Here is a 12,184-nt window from a genome sequence, read left to right on the forward strand (position 1 = left end):
TTGGCCAGACTGGTCTCTAACTCCTGACCTCGTGATCTGCCCGCCTTGGCCTCCCAAAGTGCTGGGATTACAGGCGTGAGCCACCGTGCCCAGCCATACCACACTATTTTAATATGAATTTTTAAAAAATTTATTTGCACTTAATGTAAATGACGAGTTGATGGGTGCGGCACACCGACATGGCACATGCATACATATGTAACAAACCTGCACGTTGTCCACATCTACCCTAGAACTTAAAGTATAATAAAAACATAAATAAAAGTGACCTTTAGCCTTTCAAAAAAAATTTATTTGCACTAAATGCATTAACCAATTAATTTTCAAATTCCTATTTTGCTTTGATTGGAGTGGAAATAGTCATGCTTTTAGTCACATAAGTTTTCAGATTTGCAGACTATCTGGAAATATTGAAGATCATCTGCAGAATCCCTATAAAAGTGCAACTCATTTAATAATGGATTCACCTTCACTTTTGGGGGGAATTGATTTTATTGAAGAATAATAAAAGTATATGAATCATAAATATATAAGTTGATGACTTTTCACATGAGGAATATACCCATAAGACCAACACCCAGATCAAGAAACAGAACATTAGCAGCATCTCAGGATCCCCCTCAAATCCCTTCCAGCCTCCTTGTGCGTGACCACTACTCTGAAATCTATTGTCATAGAGTAGTTTTGTCTGTTTTTCAGCATACGATAGATGCAAATATAAGATATACACTCCTTGTGTCTGGCTTCTTTTGCTCAACACTTTGTGAAATCCATCTGTGATTTCGCATGTTCTCCCTCACTTTTGAGCTGAGCTGGTCAAGAATAATTGTTGAGCCAGATTCTGTGCTTAGTGACAGTTCACCTATCAAACTTTAAAGCTCAAAACAAATGCACAAGACGGATGGAGCATTATTATTATCCCCATTTTGTAAATTTAAGTGTTATAGTTACCGTTTCTTTCCCACTTGTAACAGGAGAGGATGTCTGTATGGAAAAAGAACATACATTGTAAAAGAACAAAAAGTCTATAGAATACACATTATATAAGATAATCTGCCAAAGGTTAGTCCATAAAGCCTAAAGTTTATCCCTTTGCTAAACTTTCTGTTAACAACTACCAAACAGAACCTAACTTGATTGCTTCCCAGGTAAGAACTGGAATAAAATTTGGCTACCAGGAGAAAAGAATTAGGAAATTCAGGCAATGCCTTCATTATTCACCCTGCGGATGTGCCATGACACATTTTACAACTCAAAAGGGCTTCCTTGTGTCCCAGTCAGCACACTTGGCACACTTTGGGCCTACTTGTCCCCATTGCTAGAAGGGAAACACATATAAATACTGGTGGAAGCAAGGCTCTTTAAGGAAGCCTTGCTTGTTTTCAAGTAAGTATGTGACGAAGCAAATGGCAGAAGTTGTCAAACATCCATGCTCCTGGGGATAATTCCAGATGAAACGAATGCATTACATGCTTCTGGTTCACCTCTTAAGCAAGGTTATTGGATTTCACTCATCTAGAAGATATTTCAGGCAAGAGTTTACCTTGATTAAGAAATCTAAAGGAACAAAGTTCTGCATGAGAAACTGTGTAAACCACACTAAGTGGTATGCTGTAGGATTAAGAGCACAGGTCCTGGGCTCACACTGCCTGCCATAGAACAGCCAATTCTCCATTCACAAGATAAGGGGCTGCCTGTTTCCATCTATACAATATCTATAGGGATAGTAGTAGCTGCCTCTAGGGTTATTAGGAGGATCGAAGGAGGAGCAGAAGTATGAACTCTTGTTATCCCTTTATACTTTGCAAAGCTCTGTCCAGATCTGTTATTTATTTAATACTCTCAGCAATCTCATCGAGTATATTGGAGTCCTGGGGCTTGGACTTTTGACAATTATTAACTCCATTTTACAAATAAAATGTAATAGATCTCAGAGAAGTTACGGGACTTGTCCAAGGTTTCACAGATAATCATAACTCTAAACTAAACTTGGGTGTTTGACTTCCAAGCCCAGACCTCTTTCCCAGAGAGCTCCCATCAAAAGAAAGTTTTGATGACCAGGCACTGACACTTGGTACTTAAATGGTTGTACTTTGACCTAATCACAATCTCTCCCACCCCCACATTACTTTAATCCTGCATTTCCCTAAGGTGTTCTGTTTCTAAGGGCAGTAGGAAGAATCAGCCATTGTTTCAGGTAAGGCTTCCTGTCTTCAGAGTACAGAAATATATTTAGGGTGGCTTTGACCAAAAAAAAAAAAAAAAAAAAAAAAAAAAAAAAGGAAGGTGTTAACTCTAAGAATATAGTAGTGTTCCATGGAGCCCAAGGGCAGGTGGGAAGCTGCTTTCTCCAGGGACTGGAGCTCGGAACAGGGAACTTGTGTGAACTGAAGGCACCCTCCTTTCTCCTTCACTCCGGAGCAGCATGGCCTCCTGCCTCTACTGTTCTCTGCTGTTTGCTTCTCTCTTTCTCTTTGGATGGATTTTTCTGCCCTCATAAACTTCTGCTAATTGTACCAGCTAATGCCATGGAGCACTTAGGATGTGCCAGGCTGTTCAAGAATTTTTCCCATGTTGACTTATTTATTCTATACAACTGCCAGTGAACACTAATGGGACTATGATAATCTCATTTTACAGATGAGAGGAGCGAGGCACAGAGAAGTGAAGCAACTTGTGTAAGGTCACACAGCCCTAGGTGACACCCCCCCCACAAGCAGTCTGGCTCTGGGATCCACGCTCTTAACCACTGTGCTACATGGCCTCCATGGCCGAATGCAGTGTCTGAGCCCCATTTTTCATACTTGACAGTTCAGTATAGACTGAACTGACAAATTGACTGAATTTGACATTTCAGTCCTCAGCAGGGAATGGCCAGCAGGGAGCCCTGTTCCAAACTCCCCACAGAGATCCAGGTGTCCACCTCTGTCCCACTTCCCAGGGCACTGGCATTCCCAGGCTACCCAGCTGCACTGAAGTGGAAGGGTTATGCAGGAGAAACGTGACTTCCAGGCAGGATGACCTACCATCCCCATTGTCCGGAGAGCTGCCCAGGACTTTTGGTGCTAAAAACAGACAACACCAGGCAAAGCAAGATGGTTGGTTGCTCTGCACGGGATCAAAGGGGTGAAGAGACAGTTCTCAGAGAAATGAGCTGTTAACCACGAAAGTACTCCAAAGGGTGATGACTGGCCACATAAGGGCCCTCTTCCATCCTACTCACCCCCACTCCCCAAAAAATGGCTTCTTGCTTCTCTGCATTCTCTTGATGTGATGGGCCAAGATAACACAGAATCTGGAGTGTCTATGGACCTGCTGGGTTCCGACAGCCAGGAGAAAGTTCCAGCAGTGATGGAACGGAAAGGTTTTAACAGGAAAAGGAGGAAGAATTAGGGAATTAGCCTGAAGCCAACAGGCAGAAGCTGAAGCAGGGAAGCAGAGCAAGTTGGGGAGGTTCAGAAGTGCCCCCTACCAAAGGCTGGAGCAGGTGCCAGTGTATTCAGTTCACAGAGGTCTGGGCAGACAGTAGTGGGCACCACAGGTCCAGCAATAAGTCACCAGGTTCTAACTTGATGCTACTCTCTAGAACTATGCCCCCATGTTTCAGTAAAATGAGCACTGGCTTAGGAGCCCTCTTACGAGTAAGAATCAGTTTATTCTCTTTGAATAATCATACAGCTTATCAGAAAAATGTGGCACAGCCAAGCCCACTAAAAAACTGGGCCAGAAAAATGCCTTGCTCAACCATAGCAGCACTGCTGATCAGATAACAACCTTGGCTGTTAGTGTTATCTACATGCAATGTGCAAACAGAAGATGGGGGATCAGCTGTGGACCGAAACTCTACCATTGGCAGTTGAAAACCTCAATTTTGACTTGCAACTAAATGCCATAATCAAGAGCCATAAAATGTTCATTCTTGTTGACCCAATCATTCCCGTTTTAGAATACATATAAGGAAATTATCTTAAATGCAGATGAGGATTCTCTATAATGCCATGTATCACAAAGTTATTCCTAATGATAGTTAATCAACTAAAAAAAATTAACTTGAAAAAATATTATGCGATCATAATATGATCACATGATTATGTGATCAACCATATAACAGTTATGGTTATAATGACTAGTGGAGGACATTTAGATATAAAATTATATAGAGAGTAAGGAAACAATAGTACAAAGCAACAAAAGTCAAAATTTATGTAACGCCAAACAGGACAGGAAGGGGTTATACCAGTTTTCTGCTGATGAGAGTTTAGATGTTTTATTGTTGTTGTTGTTTTCCTATTTTCATTTTCAAAATGTGTATTTATAAATTTTATAATGGAAATAAATTATCTCAGCACCTCTCAACTATTCCTGAGTGCGTTTTGAAAGTCTATGTAAATGGCTGGGCACAGTGGCTCACACCTATCATCCCAGGACTTTGGGAGGCTGAGGTGGGCAGATCACCTGAGGTCAGGAGTTCGAGACCAGCCTGGCCAACATGGCAAAACCCCGTCTCTACTAAAAAAGTGCAAAAATTAGCCAGGCATGGTGGTGCGCGCCCATAATCCCAGCTACTCTGGAGGTTGAGGCAAGAGAATCGCTTGAACCCAAAAGGTGGAAGTTGCAGTGAGTCAAGATCATGCCACTGCACTCCAGCCAGGGTGACAGAGCAAGACCTTGTCTCCAAAAAAAAAAAAAAAAGAAAGAAAGAAAGAAAAAGAAAGAAAGAAAGAAAAGAAAGTCTGTGTAACTTATCACTATGTGTGAGGTTTATGTGAGCTCTGGAGATCTACTGTAAATTCTGCACTGGTCTTCTCTGCGTTGCCTGGTGAATGGGGGCTGCTGTACTTACTGTGTTCGCCGGCAGGGTGAAGTTCAGTGAAAAACTCTGCAAGATAGAAGTAAATATTAAAGCTCCCAGGGATGGTCAGCAAGCTCCTGACTTCCTCAAACTCACTGACCCTGGTGGATTCCGAGAGGTCATTGATTCTATAGACTCAGCCAGCCCCCATCATCATGCCCAATCTGGGCCCCAAAAGAAGGAAGGGGAGGAAAGAAGCCTGTCATGAATTCCTCCCTCAGCATCAAGTCAGTCTTGCCACCGCCCCCGACCAGGTCCTGAACCAGGATCAGATGAAGAGGCAGCCTGCAAGGCTATTGCCTGAGGGGGTCCCATTCATAAGGGCCCCAAACACTTACTAGAAATTCAGCAAAATGCTAAAATTATGTTTATTCCCCTAGAACTCCTTTGAGAGAGAAAACTGGTGAATTTAGAAGTACTTTGTGTTTTCTCCTTGGAGTAGAAGGTAAGACCCCCAAAGGGCACGGTCTGACAAGAACACCTGATCCTTACCTGGGCAAGGCAAGGCTTCTGTTTTTGCTGCATCTGAGGCAGAGGTTCTAGGCTGCTGGAGCTGAAGTGGTCAGGAGGACAGGCGAGCAGCAAACCCTTCTCTTTCCTCCCCTCACTTAGTAGCTGGTCTCATCTCTCCAACAAATATGGAGTCTAAATTTAAAGATCGTGGGCTCAATGGAGCACCAAATAGCCTGCCCAGGGCCTCAGGTGGCTCCTTTCTTCTCCCTGTCCCCAGTCCCTGTTACTCCAGCTTTTCCAGGCTGCTCCTTACCAAGTCCTTTCCCTACCTAGATTGGAATGATGGGTAGATCTGTTCTGACTCAGCCGGTGAAACTATTTTCCCCTCTTTCCCTGGGTGGAAGTGGTCTTGTTCCCACTTTCTGGACTCTCAGCCCTTTGGGTCCAGCCACCCTGGATTAATGCCTCCTGGCTGGGCCCTCCTTCAGCCTTGGCCTCCCTGACCCCCAGAGATTTCCCTGGGCTTGGCCTATACCACAGCTCCCCATCTTCCCAGCATCCCAAGACCAGATTCTGTCATTCTAGAAAACAATGCATTTACTAAGTTTTAAAATTAAATGTTATCCAACAAGAGGAATGTTGTGAAACATTAAAGAATCCAAAAGAATCATGTTTCACACCTGAATTACCTGAAAGATCATCTCTCTCAAAATCCTCATTTTCCAGCAGAGGAAACTGAAACCCAGGGACTCATCAAAAATCACTTCATGGACAAATGAGAATAGTTAAAGCCTATGTCTCAAAACCAGTCAATGGGCTCCAGTCTGTGTGACTCAACCCCAACCCGAAAGACAGTAACAGAGGAGCTCACCCCAACACAGGCAAACTGACAAAACACCTATTTCAGCTGACTTACTGATGGGTTGGAATTCAGATGGGTTAATGAACAAGAAAATCTTTTGTGAACCAGCAGTGTTTTAAGCACGTAGAATGTGTAAGTCCCCTTGGCTTTTGCCCCAAATATTATGTCCTTCAATCAAGGTGGCCCTGCTCAGCTAGCACGCCTCAGTGGTGACTCTGCTCACTTCTCTGCCTCTTGGCAATAGGACACCCACATTTTATAGAAAATAAACCAAGCCTCAAGAATTTGAACAGGTTTCCCAAGTCCAAACAACTACTTAGCCATCACCAGAACCTGAGTGTCCTGGTGACAACCTCTTTCCACCATTCTGCAGGGCTTCCAAGCAACTCCAAAAGTCTCTGTGGATGAATCAGAGCATCCAGGCCAACAGCACTGTGCACCTCTGCTTCTGGGATGATGTTGGAGCACAGGGATGTCTGGGCCTCTAAGGTCAGGGGCCTCTTGCTCGAGGGACCTAACCACCTCTCTTCACACTAGCACCAAACCAACAGGTGCTGCAAGGACACTGGATGGTCGCTGCACTGAATGCAGCTGCCCAGAGCCTTATCTCATCAGTGGGCACCGAGGACTGATGTCAGCAGCCCTAAGACAAAGCTTCCTTTGGGAGGACAGCAGAAGAGGGCGTGCAGCAACAAGTGGGCCATGCATGCGTTGTTTATCAACACTTGGATGACGGAGATTTTGGCCAATTTTAGAAAGACACTCATATTTTGTAGAAACACAGTACAGTGCTGTCATGGAGAGAAAAACATCGCACAAATTGGGGTGGAGAAGAATCTGATGCAGTGCCCTTCAGAGGCACAGCTGAGTAGGGTGATGCAACCCTGGGCTTGGAGCCACCTGATCTAGATTCGAGTCCAGACTTAGCCACTTAGGAGCTGTGTAGTCTTGGATAAGTCACTCAAACTCTCTGGTCTCCATTTTCTCACAACAAATCTATTCTCCAAGGCTCAGTTTTCCCATTCTCAAAATGGGATGCTATTAACTTGCCTTGCCCACTTCACAAGATAAGACCCAAGGGAATACCGTAACATTGTCTGTGGCAGCTCCTTTCTCCCAAACTGTAAAACGCCCTCTGTGTTTTAGGGATCACGTGGTAGCATATTCTTTATGGCCTGGCCAGCACAGAGCTAAGGATAGGAAAGTTCTTGTGGAATGGAATTGCAAGCATGAGTTAGCAATAATCAAAGTACTAAAATCTGATACAATGCAATTATTGCTTACTGCTAGTCTGAGCACTACGCAATATCTACACAATGATTCTGAAGGCATTTTGGGATTTCAGTGACTGAACGTCCTTCATTATAAGTTTGCAGTTTATGAGAGAAAGGAGGAAAGACAGGATAAAAACTTACTGCTATTGAAGGTATGCTGGGTATAAGACCCCGTACTCACAACCTCCCCATGAAGGGAGCACTGTTATTCCTATATTATACCTGTGGCAACTGAGACCAAGATAGGTTTTTGCTCACCAGCTTATAAGTGGTAGAGATCAAGTTAAATCACAGATCTTCCTAACTCCAAAGACTGAGTTCTTCTCCTTTTAATAATCCTTTTTGTGAGGAAAAAAAAAAAAGATTCCACAAGAAAGTGAGATTATGCAATATTTTTCTTTTTATGTCTGGCTTATTTCACTTAGCATAATGTCCTCCAGGTCCAAACAGGACAAACATGGCAAATGGCAGGGGCTCCTCCTATTCTAAAGCTAATATTCAATTGTATATATACATATAAACCAGAGTCCCTTTATCCATTCATCTACTGATAGACACCTAGGTTGTTTCCATAATTCTTTAGTAAATCACAGAACCCTCTTCTGTTTTCTCTTCTAACTTAGCAAACTTCATTTGATTGAGTCACAACCAAACATGTATCACAGGTAAACAAGAAAGATGGAAAATTTCTGATCAATGATGACCATCCATGTTGCTGATAATGGAACAAAAAGCCAGATTAAACAAGTAAGACAGGTAAAATCGCTGATCAGATCCATTGCTTCAACTAGAAAGTGAACATAAATGAAACATCTACTCTGCACTCTTTTATGTGGGGATGGGGGTTTAAAAACAAACCTTAATATCAAAATAAAAGACAGACAAGATCAGCAAATATTCAGTGAGAAGTTTAAAAAAGTATTAGTATTTTGCATATGCGAAAATAATTTAAAATCAAGTCCGTTTGCTTCATTGTACATTTAATTGAATTAGGAGATGTGAGCTTTAGAAGCCTGGGAATTGTTCTTTATAGTAAGCAATGAAGGTTTGATTGAGAAGAGATGCCAGTTCTCACTCACCATTTCTGATAGTCTCCCAAGAACCTTCTTCGTACACTGCCTTTGGCAAACTCCTTTCTCGCTGGCGTTATTGGCTTGTGTCTTTCATTTGTAGGAACAGTTAGCTGACAAAGCTGCAGAGGCAGGCTGAGAGGTGGCTCCAAGAGAACCCTAGTCAAGCCATTTATGGTCAGGGGAGTAGCCAAGCCCTCAGTCCATCCCTCGGGAAAGATGGGCTGCTGCTCCATGGCCACCGTGTATGGCCTGGTTCACCCACCCTCTTTGCCTTGACTTTTTGTCCTTCTTACTTTTCAGGCTGCTTTCTTGGCTATACCTCCATCTCAGCAAAGAAGCCACAGCTGGCCTGAGAGCTTGGGGCCTTCTGCAGCCTGCAGCTCTTTGGAAACAATGGGTTACACAAGGCTGAGGCTGGCCACTCCATCCCCAGCTAACAGAAACCCACATTAACCATGTTACTGCTCATGATGGAGTCAATGTGTTACATGGACAAAGCATGGACGTTCAGGATGTCTGGAGAAGGGGTGGGGCCCATTCTGTTTCAGGAGTAGCACTGCTGGGGGCTCCAGCCGCCTCAAGGTGCTGCACTCACTGGACAATGAGCTGCCTGGTGTGAGTTTGGCCTCACCCCCTCTCTGTGTTTGCATTTTGGGTGGGAAGCTCTCTAGACCTGGAGGAAGCCATGGACTTGGGCTGCTTTGTAACTTACAATTTCCCTGTTAGGGATTTGCCTCTTTAAAATGGTGAATGAGTTGCCAATAAAACCACAGAATTAAACCAATGATTTGGCCATTGAAATGAAAACCACTGTGAAAGGAGCAGACAGGAATGTAAGGAGAGAACGACTCAAGTGAGTGAGGAGGCCATTGCTTTAGATGACTCTGGGAGATGACACTGAAGCTGTGCATGAAAGGTGAGAAGAGGGCAGACATGTGAAGGGTTGAGGGAGGAGAGTCCCAGGCAGAAACCACAGCAAATGCTAAGCCCTGCAAGCTCGGTGCACTCGCAGAACCTGAAGGAGTGAGTTTTAGCCCTTTTGATGCAGCATGGGAGGGCATGGCAAGATTTTCACCCTTAGGGCCTTTCCCAAGGGTTTTTCAGTGGGAGAGATGCATGATGTAATTGCTGGTGACCGAGATTGCTGGGCTTCTCTGTGGAGCAAAGATTACAGGGGAAGAGAGTGGAAGCAGGTGGCTGGCTAGTGGAGTTCAGGTGAGTGATGAAGGTGGCTGCTATAGGAAGAGAGCAGTGAATGAGTGTGTGACTTACTGCGGAGGTGGAGCCACTGGCATTTGATGATGAAAAAACTATGGGGCAGGGGAAGGGAGAGGTGAGGGAAAGAGAAGAATAAAGCCAATTCCTGGGTTTGGGGCTTGACTAACAAAAATGGAGACACTATTGGCTTAGGCAGGTAATACTGGAGAAACAGATTACCCTTACACCTGAGTAGCCTAGGGGCTGTCCAAGTGGAGGTGTCAAGCAGGCAATTGGATAAAGGGGGTCTGGGGCTGAAGGCATCCATTTGGAAGTGGCCGGTCTGTGGATGGTTTTAAAGCCACAGGTGTGCATGAGCAGGTAGACAGGGCAGAGGACCAGGATACCTGCCAGAGGTTCACAGATATTTAGCAGCCTGGAAGAGGGGGCGTCGCTAGCAAGGAGAGTTGAGTGAGGCAGGAAATTCAGAGAAGTTTGGGGGTCACAGGAAAGAAATTTGATTCAAGAAGGGGAATGGATGTTGGTTAATTGTATCAACTGCTGCTGAGAGGTAGCCTCCGAAGAGGCCAGAAGAGCCTTCTGATTCCCAGTATGAGGGTTGCTGGTGGCCTTGACAAGAGCAGTTTAGTGGCACAGTGGAGACCAGATTGCCTTTAATCAGGTGGTTTTTCCATCCTGGTTGCATACCTGAATCACCTAGGAGGCAGTAGGGGGGCTGGTTATAAAAACTCTTGATGCCTAGTACCCGCCCTCAGAGACTCTGACTTAATTGATCAGAGTGAGGCAGGGGCATCCCCAGGGGACGCTAATGAGCAGTCAGGGGTGACAGCTGCTGTTCTAATCAGTTCTTAGACTGTGGTAATCAGCCACCTGCAACATGGCCGACACTGACGCTATCCTCAACAAGACCAGTGCCGCCTCTGCCTCGTGGGCTTCCAGTTTCCAAGACTCCACAGTGACAGCCTAAACTGAACCTACTGGTGACAACATGGTCTGGAGAGATCTATGTTTGGAGCCACAGCTGCCCTACTGGAAGCTGCATGGTCTTAGGCAAGTGAAATAACTTCTTCCAGTCTGAGTCTTTTAATCTGCAAAGCAGGGATGATACAATTTACAGCAATTAGACTACTTAAATCAGCACAGCTTGTACAAATGATGCTTTTAATTTTCCTTGACTGGCATAGAATCATCCTGGACCACAGAACTCCAGTTCATGGCCCCAGCACTCTCTGGCAAGGCTGTTTGTGGATGGGGAGGGCCAGTGAGGTCCTTTTTGGCACTTTTGTTTGCTGTGCATCCACTGATCCATAACTCTCCCTTCTGACACATTATCTCTTTAGAGGAATCATTGACATCTTCAGGCAAGTGGTGCCCCTGCCTAAGTGTCCATCAGTCATGATTGCCTGGTCACAAGCAACAAAACCAGACTCTGCTTAATTTTTTAAAAAGAAGAATTTGGCCGGGCGCAGTGGCTCACGCCTGTAATCTCAACACTTTGAGAGGCCTAGGTGGGTGGATCACCGGAGGTCAGGAGTTTGAGACCAGCCTGGCCAACATGGCGAAACCCCATCTCTACTAAAAATACAAAACTTAACCGGGCATGGTGGCGCATGCCTGTAATCCCAGCTACTCAGGAGACTGAGGCAGGAGAATTGCTTGAACCCAGGAGGTGGAGGTTGCAGTGAGCCAAGATTGTGCCATTGTACTCCAGCCTGGGCAAGAGAGTAAGGCTCCATCTCAAAATACAATACAATACAATACAATACAATACAATACAATACAATAAATACAATACAATACAATACAACACAATACCACAATACAATACAACACAATACTAAAAAGGAGAATTTATTGACTGGGTATAGTGGAGCTCTCAGAAAGAAAAGAGGGCTAGAGAACCAGGCTCTGGAAAGACAGAGTGAGATTGCTCCCAAGCCTTCAGGATCAGCAACTACCAGTCTTTTGGAGGTGTCCTTCCAGAGAAAGTGAGCTCCAAAATATCTCAGCCCTTTTGCCTCTCTGATCAGGACTCCAGTCCCATGAAGAGGACTTGGTTGGTCTGGCTTGGTTCATATGGCCAAGGATGAGGCACCACCTGGCTAACAGTCCCCCCAATGAGGGTCCCTCCAATGGAAGAAGAGGTGGTTCTGCAAAATGAATTTGTCATTGTTACCTAAAGGAGAAGGAATGGATGAAGTGAGTAAGCTCTCCTTCTTTGGAAGTTAGGCCTGGAAATCATCTCCTTAGAAACCACTGATGGAATGCCCTTAGTGGGAGAAAGGTTGGGGCCACCAACTCTGAGAATCTCGGATCATTTATATTTTGTCACCATTTAAATTTGTACAAGCCCAATCACATGGATGGTCTTCCCTGCAACAACTGGTCAGCTTAAAAAGCTGAACCATTCTAAATGACAGGTGGCTGTCTTAGTCCGTTTGGGATGCTAAAA

General features: G+C 44.6%; 1 protein-coding gene across 4 annotated transcripts in view; it reads right to left on the reverse strand.

Annotated features, from left to right (window-relative positions):
• The window catches only part of OPALIN (oligodendrocytic myelin paranodal and inner loop protein), a 128,147-nt gene that overhangs the window by 7,131 nt on the left and 108,832 nt on the right, over positions 1-12,184 (reverse strand). For 2 of the 4 annotated variants that reach the window (XM_050802953.1, XM_050802951.1), the window contains exons 1-4: positions 8,521-8,884; positions 5,345-5,497; positions 4,844-4,879; positions 952-984 (exon numbers count right to left, since the gene is read on the reverse strand). In XM_050802953.1, the coding sequence (XP_050658910.1) occupies positions 952-984; positions 4,844-4,879; positions 5,345-5,377 (102 nt within the window). In that variant the 5' untranslated portion in view covers positions 5,378-5,497; positions 8,521-8,884. Of the gene's footprint in view, positions 1-951; positions 985-4,843; positions 4,880-5,344; positions 5,498-8,520; positions 8,885-12,184 lie in introns of those variants that run through there. The other 2 variants (XM_050802952.1, XM_050802954.1) reach the window with 2 other exon arrangements.

Source organism: Macaca thibetana, chromosome 9 (genome assembly GCF_024542745.1).
Source record: "Macaca thibetana thibetana isolate TM-01 chromosome 9, ASM2454274v1, whole genome shotgun sequence".
NCBI lineage: Eukaryota > Metazoa > Chordata > Mammalia > Primates > Cercopithecidae > Macaca > Macaca thibetana.